The sequence below is a fragment of the Oncorhynchus kisutch genome, linkage group LG10 (assembly GCF_002021735.2).
Source record: "Oncorhynchus kisutch isolate 150728-3 linkage group LG10, Okis_V2, whole genome shotgun sequence".
In the NCBI taxonomy this organism is placed as follows: Eukaryota; Metazoa; Chordata; class Actinopteri; order Salmoniformes; family Salmonidae; genus Oncorhynchus; species Oncorhynchus kisutch.
In genome coordinates, this window is record NC_034183.2 from 21398737 (window position 1) to 21411506 (window position 12770).

The 12770-nt window shown below is 42.6% G+C and overlaps 1 protein-coding gene across 2 annotated transcripts in view; it reads left to right on the forward strand.

Annotated features, from left to right (window-relative positions):
• Positions 1 to 12770, forward strand: part of LOC109897903 (long-chain-fatty-acid--CoA ligase ACSBG2-like) — a 56542-nt gene that overhangs the window by 35049 nt on the left and 8723 nt on the right. For both annotated transcript variants that reach the window (XM_020492557.2, XM_020492556.2), the window contains exons 4-7: positions 5405 to 5673; positions 6877 to 6965; positions 11243 to 11363; positions 11472 to 11552. In XM_020492557.2, coding sequence (XP_020348146.1) covers positions 5405 to 5673; positions 6877 to 6965; positions 11243 to 11363; positions 11472 to 11552 — 560 coding nt within the window. The remainder of the gene's footprint in view (positions 1 to 5404; positions 5674 to 6876; positions 6966 to 11242; positions 11364 to 11471; positions 11553 to 12770) is intronic.

Genomic DNA, 12770 nt, shown 5'->3' on the forward strand with positions numbered 1-12770 from the left:
CTTGAGAGCTAGCATATTAATTTCATTTGCAATTTTCATGAATAGTTAACGCTGCGTTATGGTAATGAGCTTGAGGCTGTATTCACGATCCCGGATCCGGGATGGCTCGACGCAAGAAGTTAACTGACTTGCCTAGTGTAGAGAAATGCTAATTCTTATGTAGGTGACCAAACTATTGTTGCTAAAGGGCTACAACTCAGAGTTGAGCCTGTGGGGTCCCCTACAGGATAGCTCCCGCATTACACTAATGGCCAAAACCAGCGCACACACACATGATCTCCGTTGTAGCTGAACGTTGAATGCCCGAAGAGGATTCTACGATGACGGACAGACTACTGAGCCAATGGCGGAAGACTACAGACTACACCCCAGCTGAACCAATCCAAAGATCCGATCTTCCAGAATCAACCTACTTTCTGTTCTATATATAAGTGGTGTACTGATTGTATCGGTCTCTTCTTCGTCTGCGCTTCCGTACGAACCAGCGGGAGAGCCGTAATTACGCTGTTCTAGATATCTTCACTCTGAATAAACTGTAGCTTGTCATACAATTTACCACCTTGTCTGAATCGATCCTTGACCGACTCGTCCGTCTACATATCCAATTACTAACACTAGTTAAGTAAAGGTAAAGGCTCTTCGCATAGAGTTGATCAGTCTGTTGATTGTGACCTGTGGTGTGTTGTCCCACTCTTCAATGGTTGTGCAAAGTTGCTGGATGTTGACGGGAACTAGAACACGATGTCATACACTACCATTCAAAAGTGAGGTCACTTAGAAATGTCCTTGTTTTCCATGAAAACATACATGAAATTAGTTGCAAAATGAATAGGAAATATAGTCAAGACATTGACAAGATAATGATTTTTTAAAATTGAAATAATTGTCCTTCAAACTTTGCTATTGTCAAAGAATCCTCCATTTGCAGCAATTACAGCCTTGCAGACCTTTTGCATTCTAGTTGTCAACTTGTTGAGGTAATCTGAAGAGATTTCACCCCATGCTTCCTGAAGCACCTCCCACAAGTTGGATTGACTTGATGGGCACTTCTTACGTACCATAGGGTTGAGAGCCGGTGACTGTGCTGGCCACTCCATTATAGACCGAATACCAGCTGACTACTTCTTCCCTAAATAGTTATTGCGTAGTTTGGAGCTGTGCTTTGGGTCATTGTCCTGTTGTAGGAGGAAATTGGCTCCAATTAAGCACCATCCACAGGGTATGGCGTTGCAAAATGGAGTGATAGCCTTCCTTCCTTCAAGATCCCTTTTACCCTGTACAAATCTCCCACTTTACCATCACCAAAGCACCCCCAGACAGACACATTGCCTCCACCATGCTTGACGGATGGCGTCAAGCACTCCTCCATCTTCATTTTTTAAAATCCGTCTCACGAATGTTCTTTGATCTGAACACCTCAAACTTAGATTTGTCTGTCCATAACACTTTTTTCCAGTCTTCCTCTGTCCAGTGTCGGTGTTCTTTTTCCCATCTCAATCTTGTATTTTTGTAGGCCAGTCTGAGATATTGCTTTTTCTTTGCAACTCTGCCTAGGAGGCCAGTATGCTGGAGTCGCCTCTTCACTGTTGATGTTGAGACTGGTGTTTTGCGGGTACTCTTTAATGAAGCTGCCAGTTGAGGACTTGTGGTGTCTTTCTCAAACGAGACACACTAATGTACTTGTCCTCTTGCTCAGTTGTGCACCCGGGCCTCCCACTCTTTCTATTCTGGTTAGGGCCAGTTTGCGCTGTTCTGTGAAGGGGGTAGTACACAGCTTTGTACAAGATCTTCAGTTTCTTGGCAATTTCTCGCATGGAATAGCCTTCATTTCTCAGAACAATTATAGACTGAGTTTCAGAAGGAAGTTATTTGTTTCTGGCCAGCTGAGCCTGTAATCGAACCCACAAATGCTCCCATTTAATTACTTGTTACTTTTATCTCTTATTCTAATCTGTATTTTTTTTTTCACTGCACTCGTTTAGGGGCTCGTAAGTAAGTTTTTCACTGTAAGGTCTACACCTGTTGTGTTCGGTGCATGTGACTAATAAAATGTGATGCTCCAGTTACTCAACTAGTCTAAAGACGGTGTTAGTGCTTCTTTAATCAGAAACAGTTTTCAGCTGTGCTAACATAATTGCAAAAGGGTTTTCTAATGATCAGTTAGCTATTCCAAGTTTATCATTTTAAAAGGCTAACACAATGTGCCATTGGATCACAGGAGATGGTTGCTGATAATGGGCATTTGTACTCCTATGTAGATATTCCATTAAAGCAGCCATTTCCAGCTACAATAGTAGGCAACATTAACAATGTCTACACTTTAATTTTGATCAATTTGACGTCATTTTCATGGACAAATATTTGCTTTTCAAAAACAAGGACATTCCTAGGTGACCCCGAACTTTTTGAACGGTAGTGTACACGTCGATCCAGAGCATCCCAAACATGCACAATGAGGGACATGTCTGAGTAAGCATGGCATTCCAGGAATTGTGTACAGGTCCTTACGACATGGAGCCGTGTTAGTGCTTCTTTAATCAGTTTATTTATGCTGAACACATGAGGCGATGGCGGCAGATGAATTGCACAACAATGGGCCTCGTGATCTCATGGTATCTGTGCACTCAAAATGCCATCAATAAAATGCAATTAAGTTGTCTGTAGCTTATGCCTGCCCATACCATAACCCCATCTCCACCATGGGGCACTCTGTTCACAACGAAAGACGTCAGGAAAACTCTCGCCCACACGACACCATACATGTGGTCTGCGGTTGTGAGACCGGTTGGATGTGCTGCCAAATTCTCTAAAACCACTTTGGAGGCCGATTTATAGTAGAGAAATTAACATTCAGTTATTTGGCAACAGCTCTTATGGATATTCCTGCAGTCAGCATGCCAATTGCCCACTTCCTCCAGACGTCTGTGGTGGTATGGCAAAACTGCTTATTTTAGTGGCCTTTCTATTGTCCCCAGCACAAGGTGTACATGTGTAAGGATCATGCTGTTTTAAGCTTCTTGAGATGCCACACCTGTCATGTGGATGGATTATCTTGCCAAAGGAGAAGTGATCACTAACAGGGATGTAAATTTGAGAAATAAGCTTGTGTGTATGGAACATTTCTGGGATTTATTTCAGCTCATGAAACATTGGACCAAAACTTAACAAAAATATGAACAAAACATGTAAAGTGTAAATCCCCTACAAGAAGAGAACTGTCAATGTTCTCTTCTGCAATGTTCAACCAATCCAATAAATGTGGAAGAGGAGTTGAGATGGCGCGTCATCTTAATATCCAAAAGCGGAAGTCGAGGCCATTTCCCCTGAAAACCAGAATATCCGTTGAGGACTCTGCAGAGGCTCGGGTTTCTGGCTAATGGGCCCCCATGTAAAAAAAATAACCGGCTATAATATTTTTTTTTACAGAATTAACTATTGAACAGGACCATTTAACTAGCTCTGAGAGGTTCACAGTTCAGTCTCCTGCCCTGTTAGTCCCTACTAGTGGGAGCTCTCCTTGTGGGCTGCCAATGCGGCTATTGGGATCCCCTGTCTGGCCCTCCCTTGTTTTGTCTGGTGTTGGGCAGATTGGTGTCTCATACTGGGCCTGGTGTGTGTTTGTTTACTGGCAGAAACTGGAGGACAGGGTCAGCAAAACCCACTGCCTCTGGCTCTCCACCAACACTGCAGCAGTCCTCGTGTTCCCTCCACCAACAGTGGAGGGAACACGAGGACAAACAAACAGCTACTGGGATTTAAGACCAGAAGTCAGAGCAGCCTCCCTCATATCCCTAAAGCTAATTTCTGTGATTGTCCGTGTAAGCAGCAGGCACGCCATTCAAAGTGATTGGTTGGACTTCCTCATAGGGTTTGGGAGCCGTTTGACAGATTGATTTGCCTGCGTGTGCAGACTGGGCATTTATGCCCATCACCAATGTTCTCTCTAAGCTGCGAGTGCTCACAAAACGTGTACATTTTCTAACAATCTTTGAAAAGTGAGTCAGGTGAACAGCTTTTATGTCTTAAATGCCTACATTATGATCAAATAGCCACGGCAGCCTACTAAGTTGACTGCCTTTAAACAGCTTGGAAAATTCCAGGAAATTATGTCATGGCTTTAGAAGCTTCTGATAGGCTAATTGACATAATTTGAGTCATTTGGAGGTATACCCGTGGATGTATTTCAAGGCCTACCTTCAAACTCAGTGCCTCTTTGCTTGACATCATGGGAAAATCAAAAGAAATTAGCCAAGACCTCAGAAAAAAAAATGTAGACCTCCATGTCTAGTTATTTATTGGGAGCAATTTCCAAATGCCTGAAGGTACCACGTTCATCTGTACAAACAATAGTACGCAAGTATAAGCACCATGGGACCACACAGCCGTCATACCGCTCAGGAAGGAGACGCGTTTTGTCTCCTAGAGATGAATGTACTTTGGTGCGGAAAGTGAAAATCAATCCCAGAACCGCAGCAAAGGACCTTGTGAAGATGCTGGAGGAAACCGGTACAAAAGTATCTATATCCACAGTAAAACGAGCCCTATATCGATATAACCTGAAAGGTCGCTCAGCAAGGAAAAGCCACTGCTCCAAAACTTCCATTAAAAAAAGCCAGACTACGGTTTGGAACTGCACATGGGGACGAAGATTGTACTTTTGGAGAAATGTCCTCTGATCTGATGAAACAAAAATAGAACTGTTTGGCCATAATGACCATCGTTATGTTTGGAGGAAAAGGGGGAGGCTTGCAAGCCGAAGAACACCATTCCAACCGTGAAGCATGGGGGTGGCAGCATCATGTTGTGGGGGTGCTTTGCTGCAGGAGGGACTGGTGCACTTTACAAAATAGAACAGCTTTTATGTCTTAAAATGGGGCAGTGTTTTATTTTGGCAAAGGCTTGAATAAGCTAAGCTGCCAATTGCAAGGGGTAGCACATTTTTTTTTGTCTGCATCTTGGTAATAATGCATTTTATTTTGTAAAGTTGTTTTTTGCATCCAACACAATACATTGTCTGTCACCACCGTATCTGAGTGGCTAAACAGGTTCACGTCGAGCCCTGCATTTTTTTTTAAATGCCTACATTATGATCAAATAGCCACGGCAGCCTACTTTGCCACTGTTAAAATTAACTTAGTCGGTACAGCCTCAGTGTTCACTGAGTTTTCACATCTAAAGTTTGCATTCAGCAGACCTGAAATTTGCTCAGTGTCGGAAAAAAATGGATGGATCATTGCCCATCAACATAACTAAACTGTCCGGAAAGGGAAATGTCCCTCTTTTCTGAGGTGCAATCAAACGTGAGTCTAGACCATGCTCTCAAATCAAACACGCCTTTCATTCGCCTTCTCAGTTGATTTTCTTTGGTTAAAAAAAAACTAAACCGCTCTCCTCTCTCCGTCAGTGAGTGCCCAGCGACCAGACTCCCTGTCCCTAGCGGTGGCTGAGCCAGAGCGGTGGACGTCCAGGGGTGACGGGGAGGTGAATCTGCGGATGGGGGAGTCGGGCTTTGCAGCTGAGCCCCCAGTCACTGTAGACCAGATGTTTAAAACTGCAGTGGAGAGGTTTGGCAGCTACACCGCCCTGGGCTGGAAGGAGGGAGAACAGATGAAGACCATGAACTACCAGGAGTACTACCAGGCTTGCCGCACCGCTGCCAAGAGCTTCCTCAAAGTGAGACTAAACACACAGACCAACTGTACTTATGCAAATCAGACCATAACTGACACTTTACTGCTGTAAATGTGGATGTCAGAACAAAGTTGCAATAGAATACGGTAAGATAATGGTAGGAGTTGAGGGTTCCACACCGATAAGGGCTGTAAAGTATTATTATAAAACATTTTATTGGCGTAAGTGTCTCCTAGATTTCCAGTCACAACAAAGGCTTATAAACATCAGTTCCTAAAGTGAATCAAAGTATGAGAACAAGTTATTTTGGCAAGGCAACAATGTATCCTCAAACTAAATATGAAGCCAAAGCAAAAGAGAACCACTGTGGAGGATGTGGGCCCTTTTTTAGGAGGCTTTTGATAACTTCTCCTCTCACTGATCATAGTCCACTATCCTAACTTCAGATCAGTGTATGTTTTAACCTTGTGGTGACTGCGTCACTGTCACCAGCATGTGTAGGATGAGATGAAATGTGGGAGGTAGAGGCAGTGTGCTGCTGGGGGCAACATCTAGATGCAGGCCACACTAGAGTGGGGCGATATGGACTAAAATCCATAACGATAAATTACCTGAATTAATGAGGTAAAGATGAATAGAACGATACGTTTATGTGCCCTACCATATATATGTTTTTATTATCCTTTAAACTACTACTAGTTTGTTAATGGGACAATTGATGGCTACAAACATCAATCACCTATTTTATTTCAAAATTCACATTTCTCTAGTATAGGCTACTTATCGTGGTGAACGATATCAGCGAAATGCCTGCGATAAGTGATCGGTATGGTCGGTGTCGATTTAACTTTCGGTTTATCGTCCCAGGCCATGTTACTTATTGTGAAACTCCACATTATACACGAGTGAGGATTAGGACTGGCTCAGGCTCAGGGGAAGCCACACATACCCACATCTGAACCTGACTGCCTCCTACTTGGAGGGGGAGAGTCGTGCTACTCTGCATTGCCACGTAGGCAAGCAGCTGTACATTTCTTGTATAAGTATCACGATGGTGTATTTTATTACTACTGTTATAAAAGACCCTCTGCAGTCTATATTTGGCTTTGCTTCACCTTCCCCTTTATCTGAACTCTTATCCATAGAAAAATGACTAACAGGCATTGTATCTGTTATTTTCCTCTTTAGGTGGCAATTTGAGATCTATGTGTAGGTCTTTTTCTCATGCGGTGTTTGTGTCCACAGCTTGGCTTGGAGCGCTACCATGGGGTTGGCATTCTGGGCTTCAACTCTGCTGAGTGGTTCATCTCTGACATTGCTGCCATTATGGCTGGGTGAGTCTCTACACTTCTGTTCACTAGGGGGTCTGACACACTCCCTGTCATGTTAGGGTGTGATGTACAGAATGTTCCCTTCTCACTGATCTACTGTAGCCCAGTCTATTTTGTGTAGCTAAGTGACTTATGTGACAATGGCCAAAGACCTGAGATCAAAATCAAATCCAATGTTCTTCATTACATGCTTCGTAAACAGGTATGGACTATCGGTGAAATGCTTACTTACGGGACCTTCCCAATGATACAAAGAGAAAGAAAATAGAGAAATATTTAAAATGCTTAATAGTAGTGTGTGTGTGTGTGTGTATACAGTTGAAGTCGGAAGTTTACGTAAACTTCCGACTTCAACTGTATACACACACACACACACTACTATTAAGCATTTGAAATATTTCTCTATTTTCTTTCTCTTTGTAGGTTGGTGTCATTAAAACTCCTTTTACAACCACTCCACAAATTTCTTGTCCTAACCGACTTGCCAAAACTAAATAATCTATCACAATTCCAGTGGGTCAGAAGTTCACACACTAAGTTGACTGCCTTTAAACAGCTTGGAAAATTCCAGCAAATTATGTCATGGCTTTAGAAGCTTCTGATAGGCTAATTGACATCATTTGAAGGTGTACCCGTGGATGTATTTCAAGGCCTACTTTTAAACTCAGTGCCTCTTTGCTCGACATCATGGGAAAATCAAAAGAAATCAGCCAAGACCTCAGAAAAAAAAAATGTAGACCTCCATGTCTAGTTATTTATTGGGTGCAATTTCCAAATGCCTGAAGGACCACGTTCATCTGTACAAACAATAGTACGCAAGTATAAGCACCATGGGACCACACAGCCGTCATACCGCTCAGGAAGGAGACGCGTTCTGTCTCAGAGATGAACGTACTTTGGTGCGAAAAGTGAAAATCATTCCCAGAACAGCAGCAAAGGACCTTGTGAAGATGCTGGAGGAAATAGGTACAAAAGTATCTATATCCACAGTAAAACGAGTGCTATATCGACATAACCTGAAAGGTCGCTCAACAAGGAAGAAGCCACTGCTCCAAAACGTCCATAAAAAAAAAAGCCAGACTACGGTTTGGAACTGCACATGGGGACATCCTCCCTCATGTGGTACTGTTCCTGCAGGCTCAGACCTGTTGGATCTATGGCCATTCCCCCCCAGAAATGTCTGGGAACTTGCAGGTGCCTTGCTGTGAGATGTTACCCCACCCTTCCATCAAGAACTGGCAAATCTGGTGCAGTCCATGAGGAGGAGATGCACTGCAGTACTTTATGCAGCTGGTGGCCACACCAGATACTGACTGACTTTTGATTTTGACCCCCCCTCCCTTTGTTCAGTGGGGGGGTCATGTTCAGTTCATGTTAGTCACATGTCTGTGGAACTTGTTCAGTTTGTCTCAGTTGTTGAATCTTATGTTCATACAAATATTTATACACGTTTGCTGAAATAAACGCAGTTGACAGTGAGAGGACGTTTCTTTTTTGAAGAGTTTATAACCAGCATCGAGCTGTAGGCTTAAGAGCGCGTCCCATTTAGTCTTAATGCCGTTAACTTAGGCCTATGATTGATACAGTAGCATATATAAATCATTTTAGTTTTAAATTGAATAATTAGTCTAAACAATAAATAAACCGCAATTCACAAATTAATGCAACTGCTGTAATAAAGGCTTTTTCTTTCGTTAGAACAGACACTCAAGTATGTGTTTGGCACACCATAATAGTCACGCAACGCTTGCTCCTTTTTTCTTGACCTCCATAGTTTTCCACAACTAAGTCAAATGTCTTCCACAGATCTGACTTCCCCTTTCCCTCCTGAGAAACCAGCAAACATTCGCCTGTTTTGCGCTTCTTTTTGACATCCTCCTGAGTGCACTGAGATGCATTTTGCTGTTACTGTGTTCGTAGTTTGTTATAACTAATTTATTTATGTGATTATGATAAGTGTAGGGGTTGAAGTAAATGGCTGACATGTTGCAGCTTCAGCACGGACAGCGCAATAAACACTTGCTGTGGTGCCTTTTCACTGCAGCTGGGAACTGTACTGAACAACAAAAATATAAACGCAACATGCAACAATTTCTTAGATTTTACTTGTGTTACAGTTCATATAAGGAAATCAGTCAATTGAAATAAATAAATTAGGCCCTAATCGATCTTTTCACATGACTGGGAATACAGATATGCATCTGTTAGTCACATACCTTTAAAAAAAAAAAAAATGGGACTCACGATGGGCCTCAGGATCTCATCACGGTATCGCTGTGCATTCAAATTGCCATCGATAAAATGCAATTGTGTTCATGGTCCCGTAGCTTATGCCTTCCCATACCATATCCCCACCGCCACCGTTGACATCAGCAAACCGCTTGCCCACACAACGCCATACAAGTGATCTGTGGTTGTGAGGCCGGTTGGACGTACTGCCAAATTCTCTAAAATGACAGAGGCGGATTATGGTAGAGAAATTAACATTACATTTCCTGGCAACAGCTCTGGTGGCCGATTGCTCATGCCGATTGCGTGCTCCCTCAACTTGAGACATCTGTGGCATTGTGTTGACAAAACTGCAGATTTTCGTGGCTGGACGTACTGCCAAATTCTCTAAAATGACAGAGGCGGATTATGGTAGAGAAATTAACATTACATTTCCTGGCAACAGCTCTGGTGGCCGATTGGTCATGCCGATTGCGTGCTCCCTCAACTTGAGACATCTGTGGCATTGTGTTGACAAAACTGCAGATTTTCGTGGCCTTTATTTTTTCCCCGCCCATGGTACACTTGTGTAATGATTATGCTGTTTAATCAGCTTCTTGATATGCCACACCAGTCAGGTGGATGGATTATTTTGGCTAAGAAGAAATGCTCACTAACAGGGATTTAAACAAATTTGTGCACAACATTTTAGAGAAGGAACTTTTATTTCAGATTATGAAACATGGGACCAATACTTGTTGCGTTTTTGTTCAGTGTAGTTCTGTACGATGGCGTGGTGGGCTTAATATACCAGAATTGGAGGATAATGTATTGTTTAAATCTCCAGTTTAGGAACATTTTTGCTTCCCGGTAGATTACAACGACAATGGTTAGAGTTGTGGATTTTTTTATTTAGCCTTTATTTAACTTGGCACGTCTGTTAAGAACAAATTCTTATTTACAATGACAGCCAAACCCGGACGACGCTGGGCCAATTGTGCACCGCCCTATGGGACTCCCAATCACAGCCGGATCTGATACAGCCTGGATTCGAACCAGGGACTGTAATGACACCTCTTGCACTGAGATGCAGTGCCTTAGACCGCTGCGATTAATGTTGCCGCACTCAATGAGAATAATGTAGCTGCCAACGCCTCATATGTTTACACATTTACGCCAACATCAACCCAGTATACCGGCGCAAGACTGAAACGCATGTTACAAACTTCCCTCTTGCACCCATTTCAGCAAATGGGTAGTACCTGCTCTATATAAGCAAACCAATTCAGAAGTTTCCAATGAATTGTCCAATGCACCCTGTTGCGCTTACTTAAGTGATGGCCCATCACATTACCTCAGAATTGGATATGTCCCATGTGACACACACCGCCTTTTGAGTCACACGTATGCATTTGGCACTGAAGAAGGCAGTGTCATGGTGCCATCATAACCAAGTGGGAAGTTAAGACATACGACTGGGAAAAATCCACTTGAACGGCCCTCAAACTGGGGAAACTAGGCTATCATCTTGAGCACCCACTTCTCTCACATGGTGACCTCTGTCACCTACTAAGGAAATGGCCCCTCTGACAGATTTTTCGACAGTTAAACGCAACGTTTTGAACACTCTATAATTTGTTTACAAGCATGATGGCTGTACTTTTAGTTTATGGTTGACACTGCTTGTTAGAAATTAGCCGCTCGGCATTTCTCAACGAGTTCAAATCCCATGAATGCATCCAACTGGTATTTACGACGTCACAACTAGTAAATTCCCACCTCCCATATAGTTACAAACGTAGCATCAGAGTTGTAACAATCCGGTAAACAACAGACAATGCAAGGTACATTTTACTACTTTTTTTTTATGCAATATATATATACCAAACCACAGGTTTGGTGAACCGTAACACACCTAGTACAGACTGTTCTTGGATTGTTCTTACATGATGAGCTTAACTTTATGAAATACATACTTACCTAGCAGAGTTGCCAAACCTGTCTGTGGGAAAGGAATCTTGAGTTTCATGGACCATGAATCAACATGACTCACTGTTGTCTTGTGTTGCCAGTGGGTTTGCAGTGGGTATCTACACCACCAACTCCCCAGAGGCGTGCCAGTACTTAGCAGAGAACTGCAAGGCCAACATTATCGTGGTGGAGAACCACAAACAGCTACAGAAGATCCTACAGGTAAGCACAGAGGATGGAGAGCTTTAGAATTGCTTAGATTCATCAATACATCAGGGATACCTTCATCCTTTTTTTTTACCTTAATCAGTTTATTCCTCTTTCCTTCAGGTTCAGGACAAGCTGCCACACATGAAAGCCATTATCCAGTACAAAGATGCACTTAAAGAGAAGAGACCAAACCTCTACACGGTATGTGTGTCAAACTATTTCGATTTAATTCGAACATTAGAAGTTGGATCAATGTCTTCTGTGCCTTTAGAAGTGTTCATAACGCACTACAGTTCCTGCTGGTTTGTTTCCCCCCCACTGTATTCTGACTAGAGGTCGACCGATTAATCGGAATGGCCGATTAATTAGGGTCGATTTCAAGTTTTCATAACAATCGGAAATCTGTATTTTTGGGCGCCTTTTTTAAAATTATTTTTTAAATACCTTTTAACGAGGCAAGTCAGTTAAGAACACATTCTTATTTTCAATGACGGCCTAGGAACGGTGGGTTAACTGCCTTGTTCAGTGGCAGAACGACAGATTTTCATATTGTCAGCTCGGGGGATCCAATCTTGCAACCTTACAGTTAACTAGTCCAACGCAATAACGACCTGCCTCTCTCTCGTTGCACTCCACAAGGAGACTGCCTGTTACGCGAATTCAGTAAACCAAGGTAAGTTGCTAGCTCGCATTAAACTTATAAAAAACAATCATCATAATCACTAGTTAACTACACATGCTTGATGATATTACTAGATATTATCTAGTGTGTCCTGCGTTGCATCTAAGTATCTGACTGAGCGGTGGTAGGCAGAAGCAAGCGCGTAAACATTCATTCAAACAGCACTTTCGTGCGTTTTGCCAGCAGCTCTTCATTGTGCGTCAAGCATTGCGCTGTTTTATGACTTCAAGCCTATCAACTCCCGAGATGAGGCTGGTGTAACCGAAGTGAAATGGCTAGCTAGTTAGCGCGCGCTAATAGCCTTTCAAACGTCACTCGTTCTGAGCCTTCCAGTAGTTGTTCCCCTTGCTCTGCATTGGTAACGCTGCTTCGATGGTGGCTGTTGTCGTTGTGTTGCTGGTTCGAGCCCAGGGTGGAGCGAGGAGAGGGATGGAAGCTATACTGTTACACTGGCAATACTAAAGTGCCTATAAGAACATCCAATAGTCAAAGGTTAATGAAATATAAATGGTATAGAGGGAAATAGTCCTATAATAACTACAACCTAAAACTTCTTACCTGGGAATATTGAAGACTCATGTTAAAAGGAACCACCAGCTTTCATATGTTCTCATGTTCTGAACAAGGAACTTAAATGTTAGCTTTCTTACATGGCACATATTGCGATTTTACTTCTCCAACACTTTGTTTTTGCATTATTTAAACCAAATTGAACATGTTTCATTATTTACTTGAGA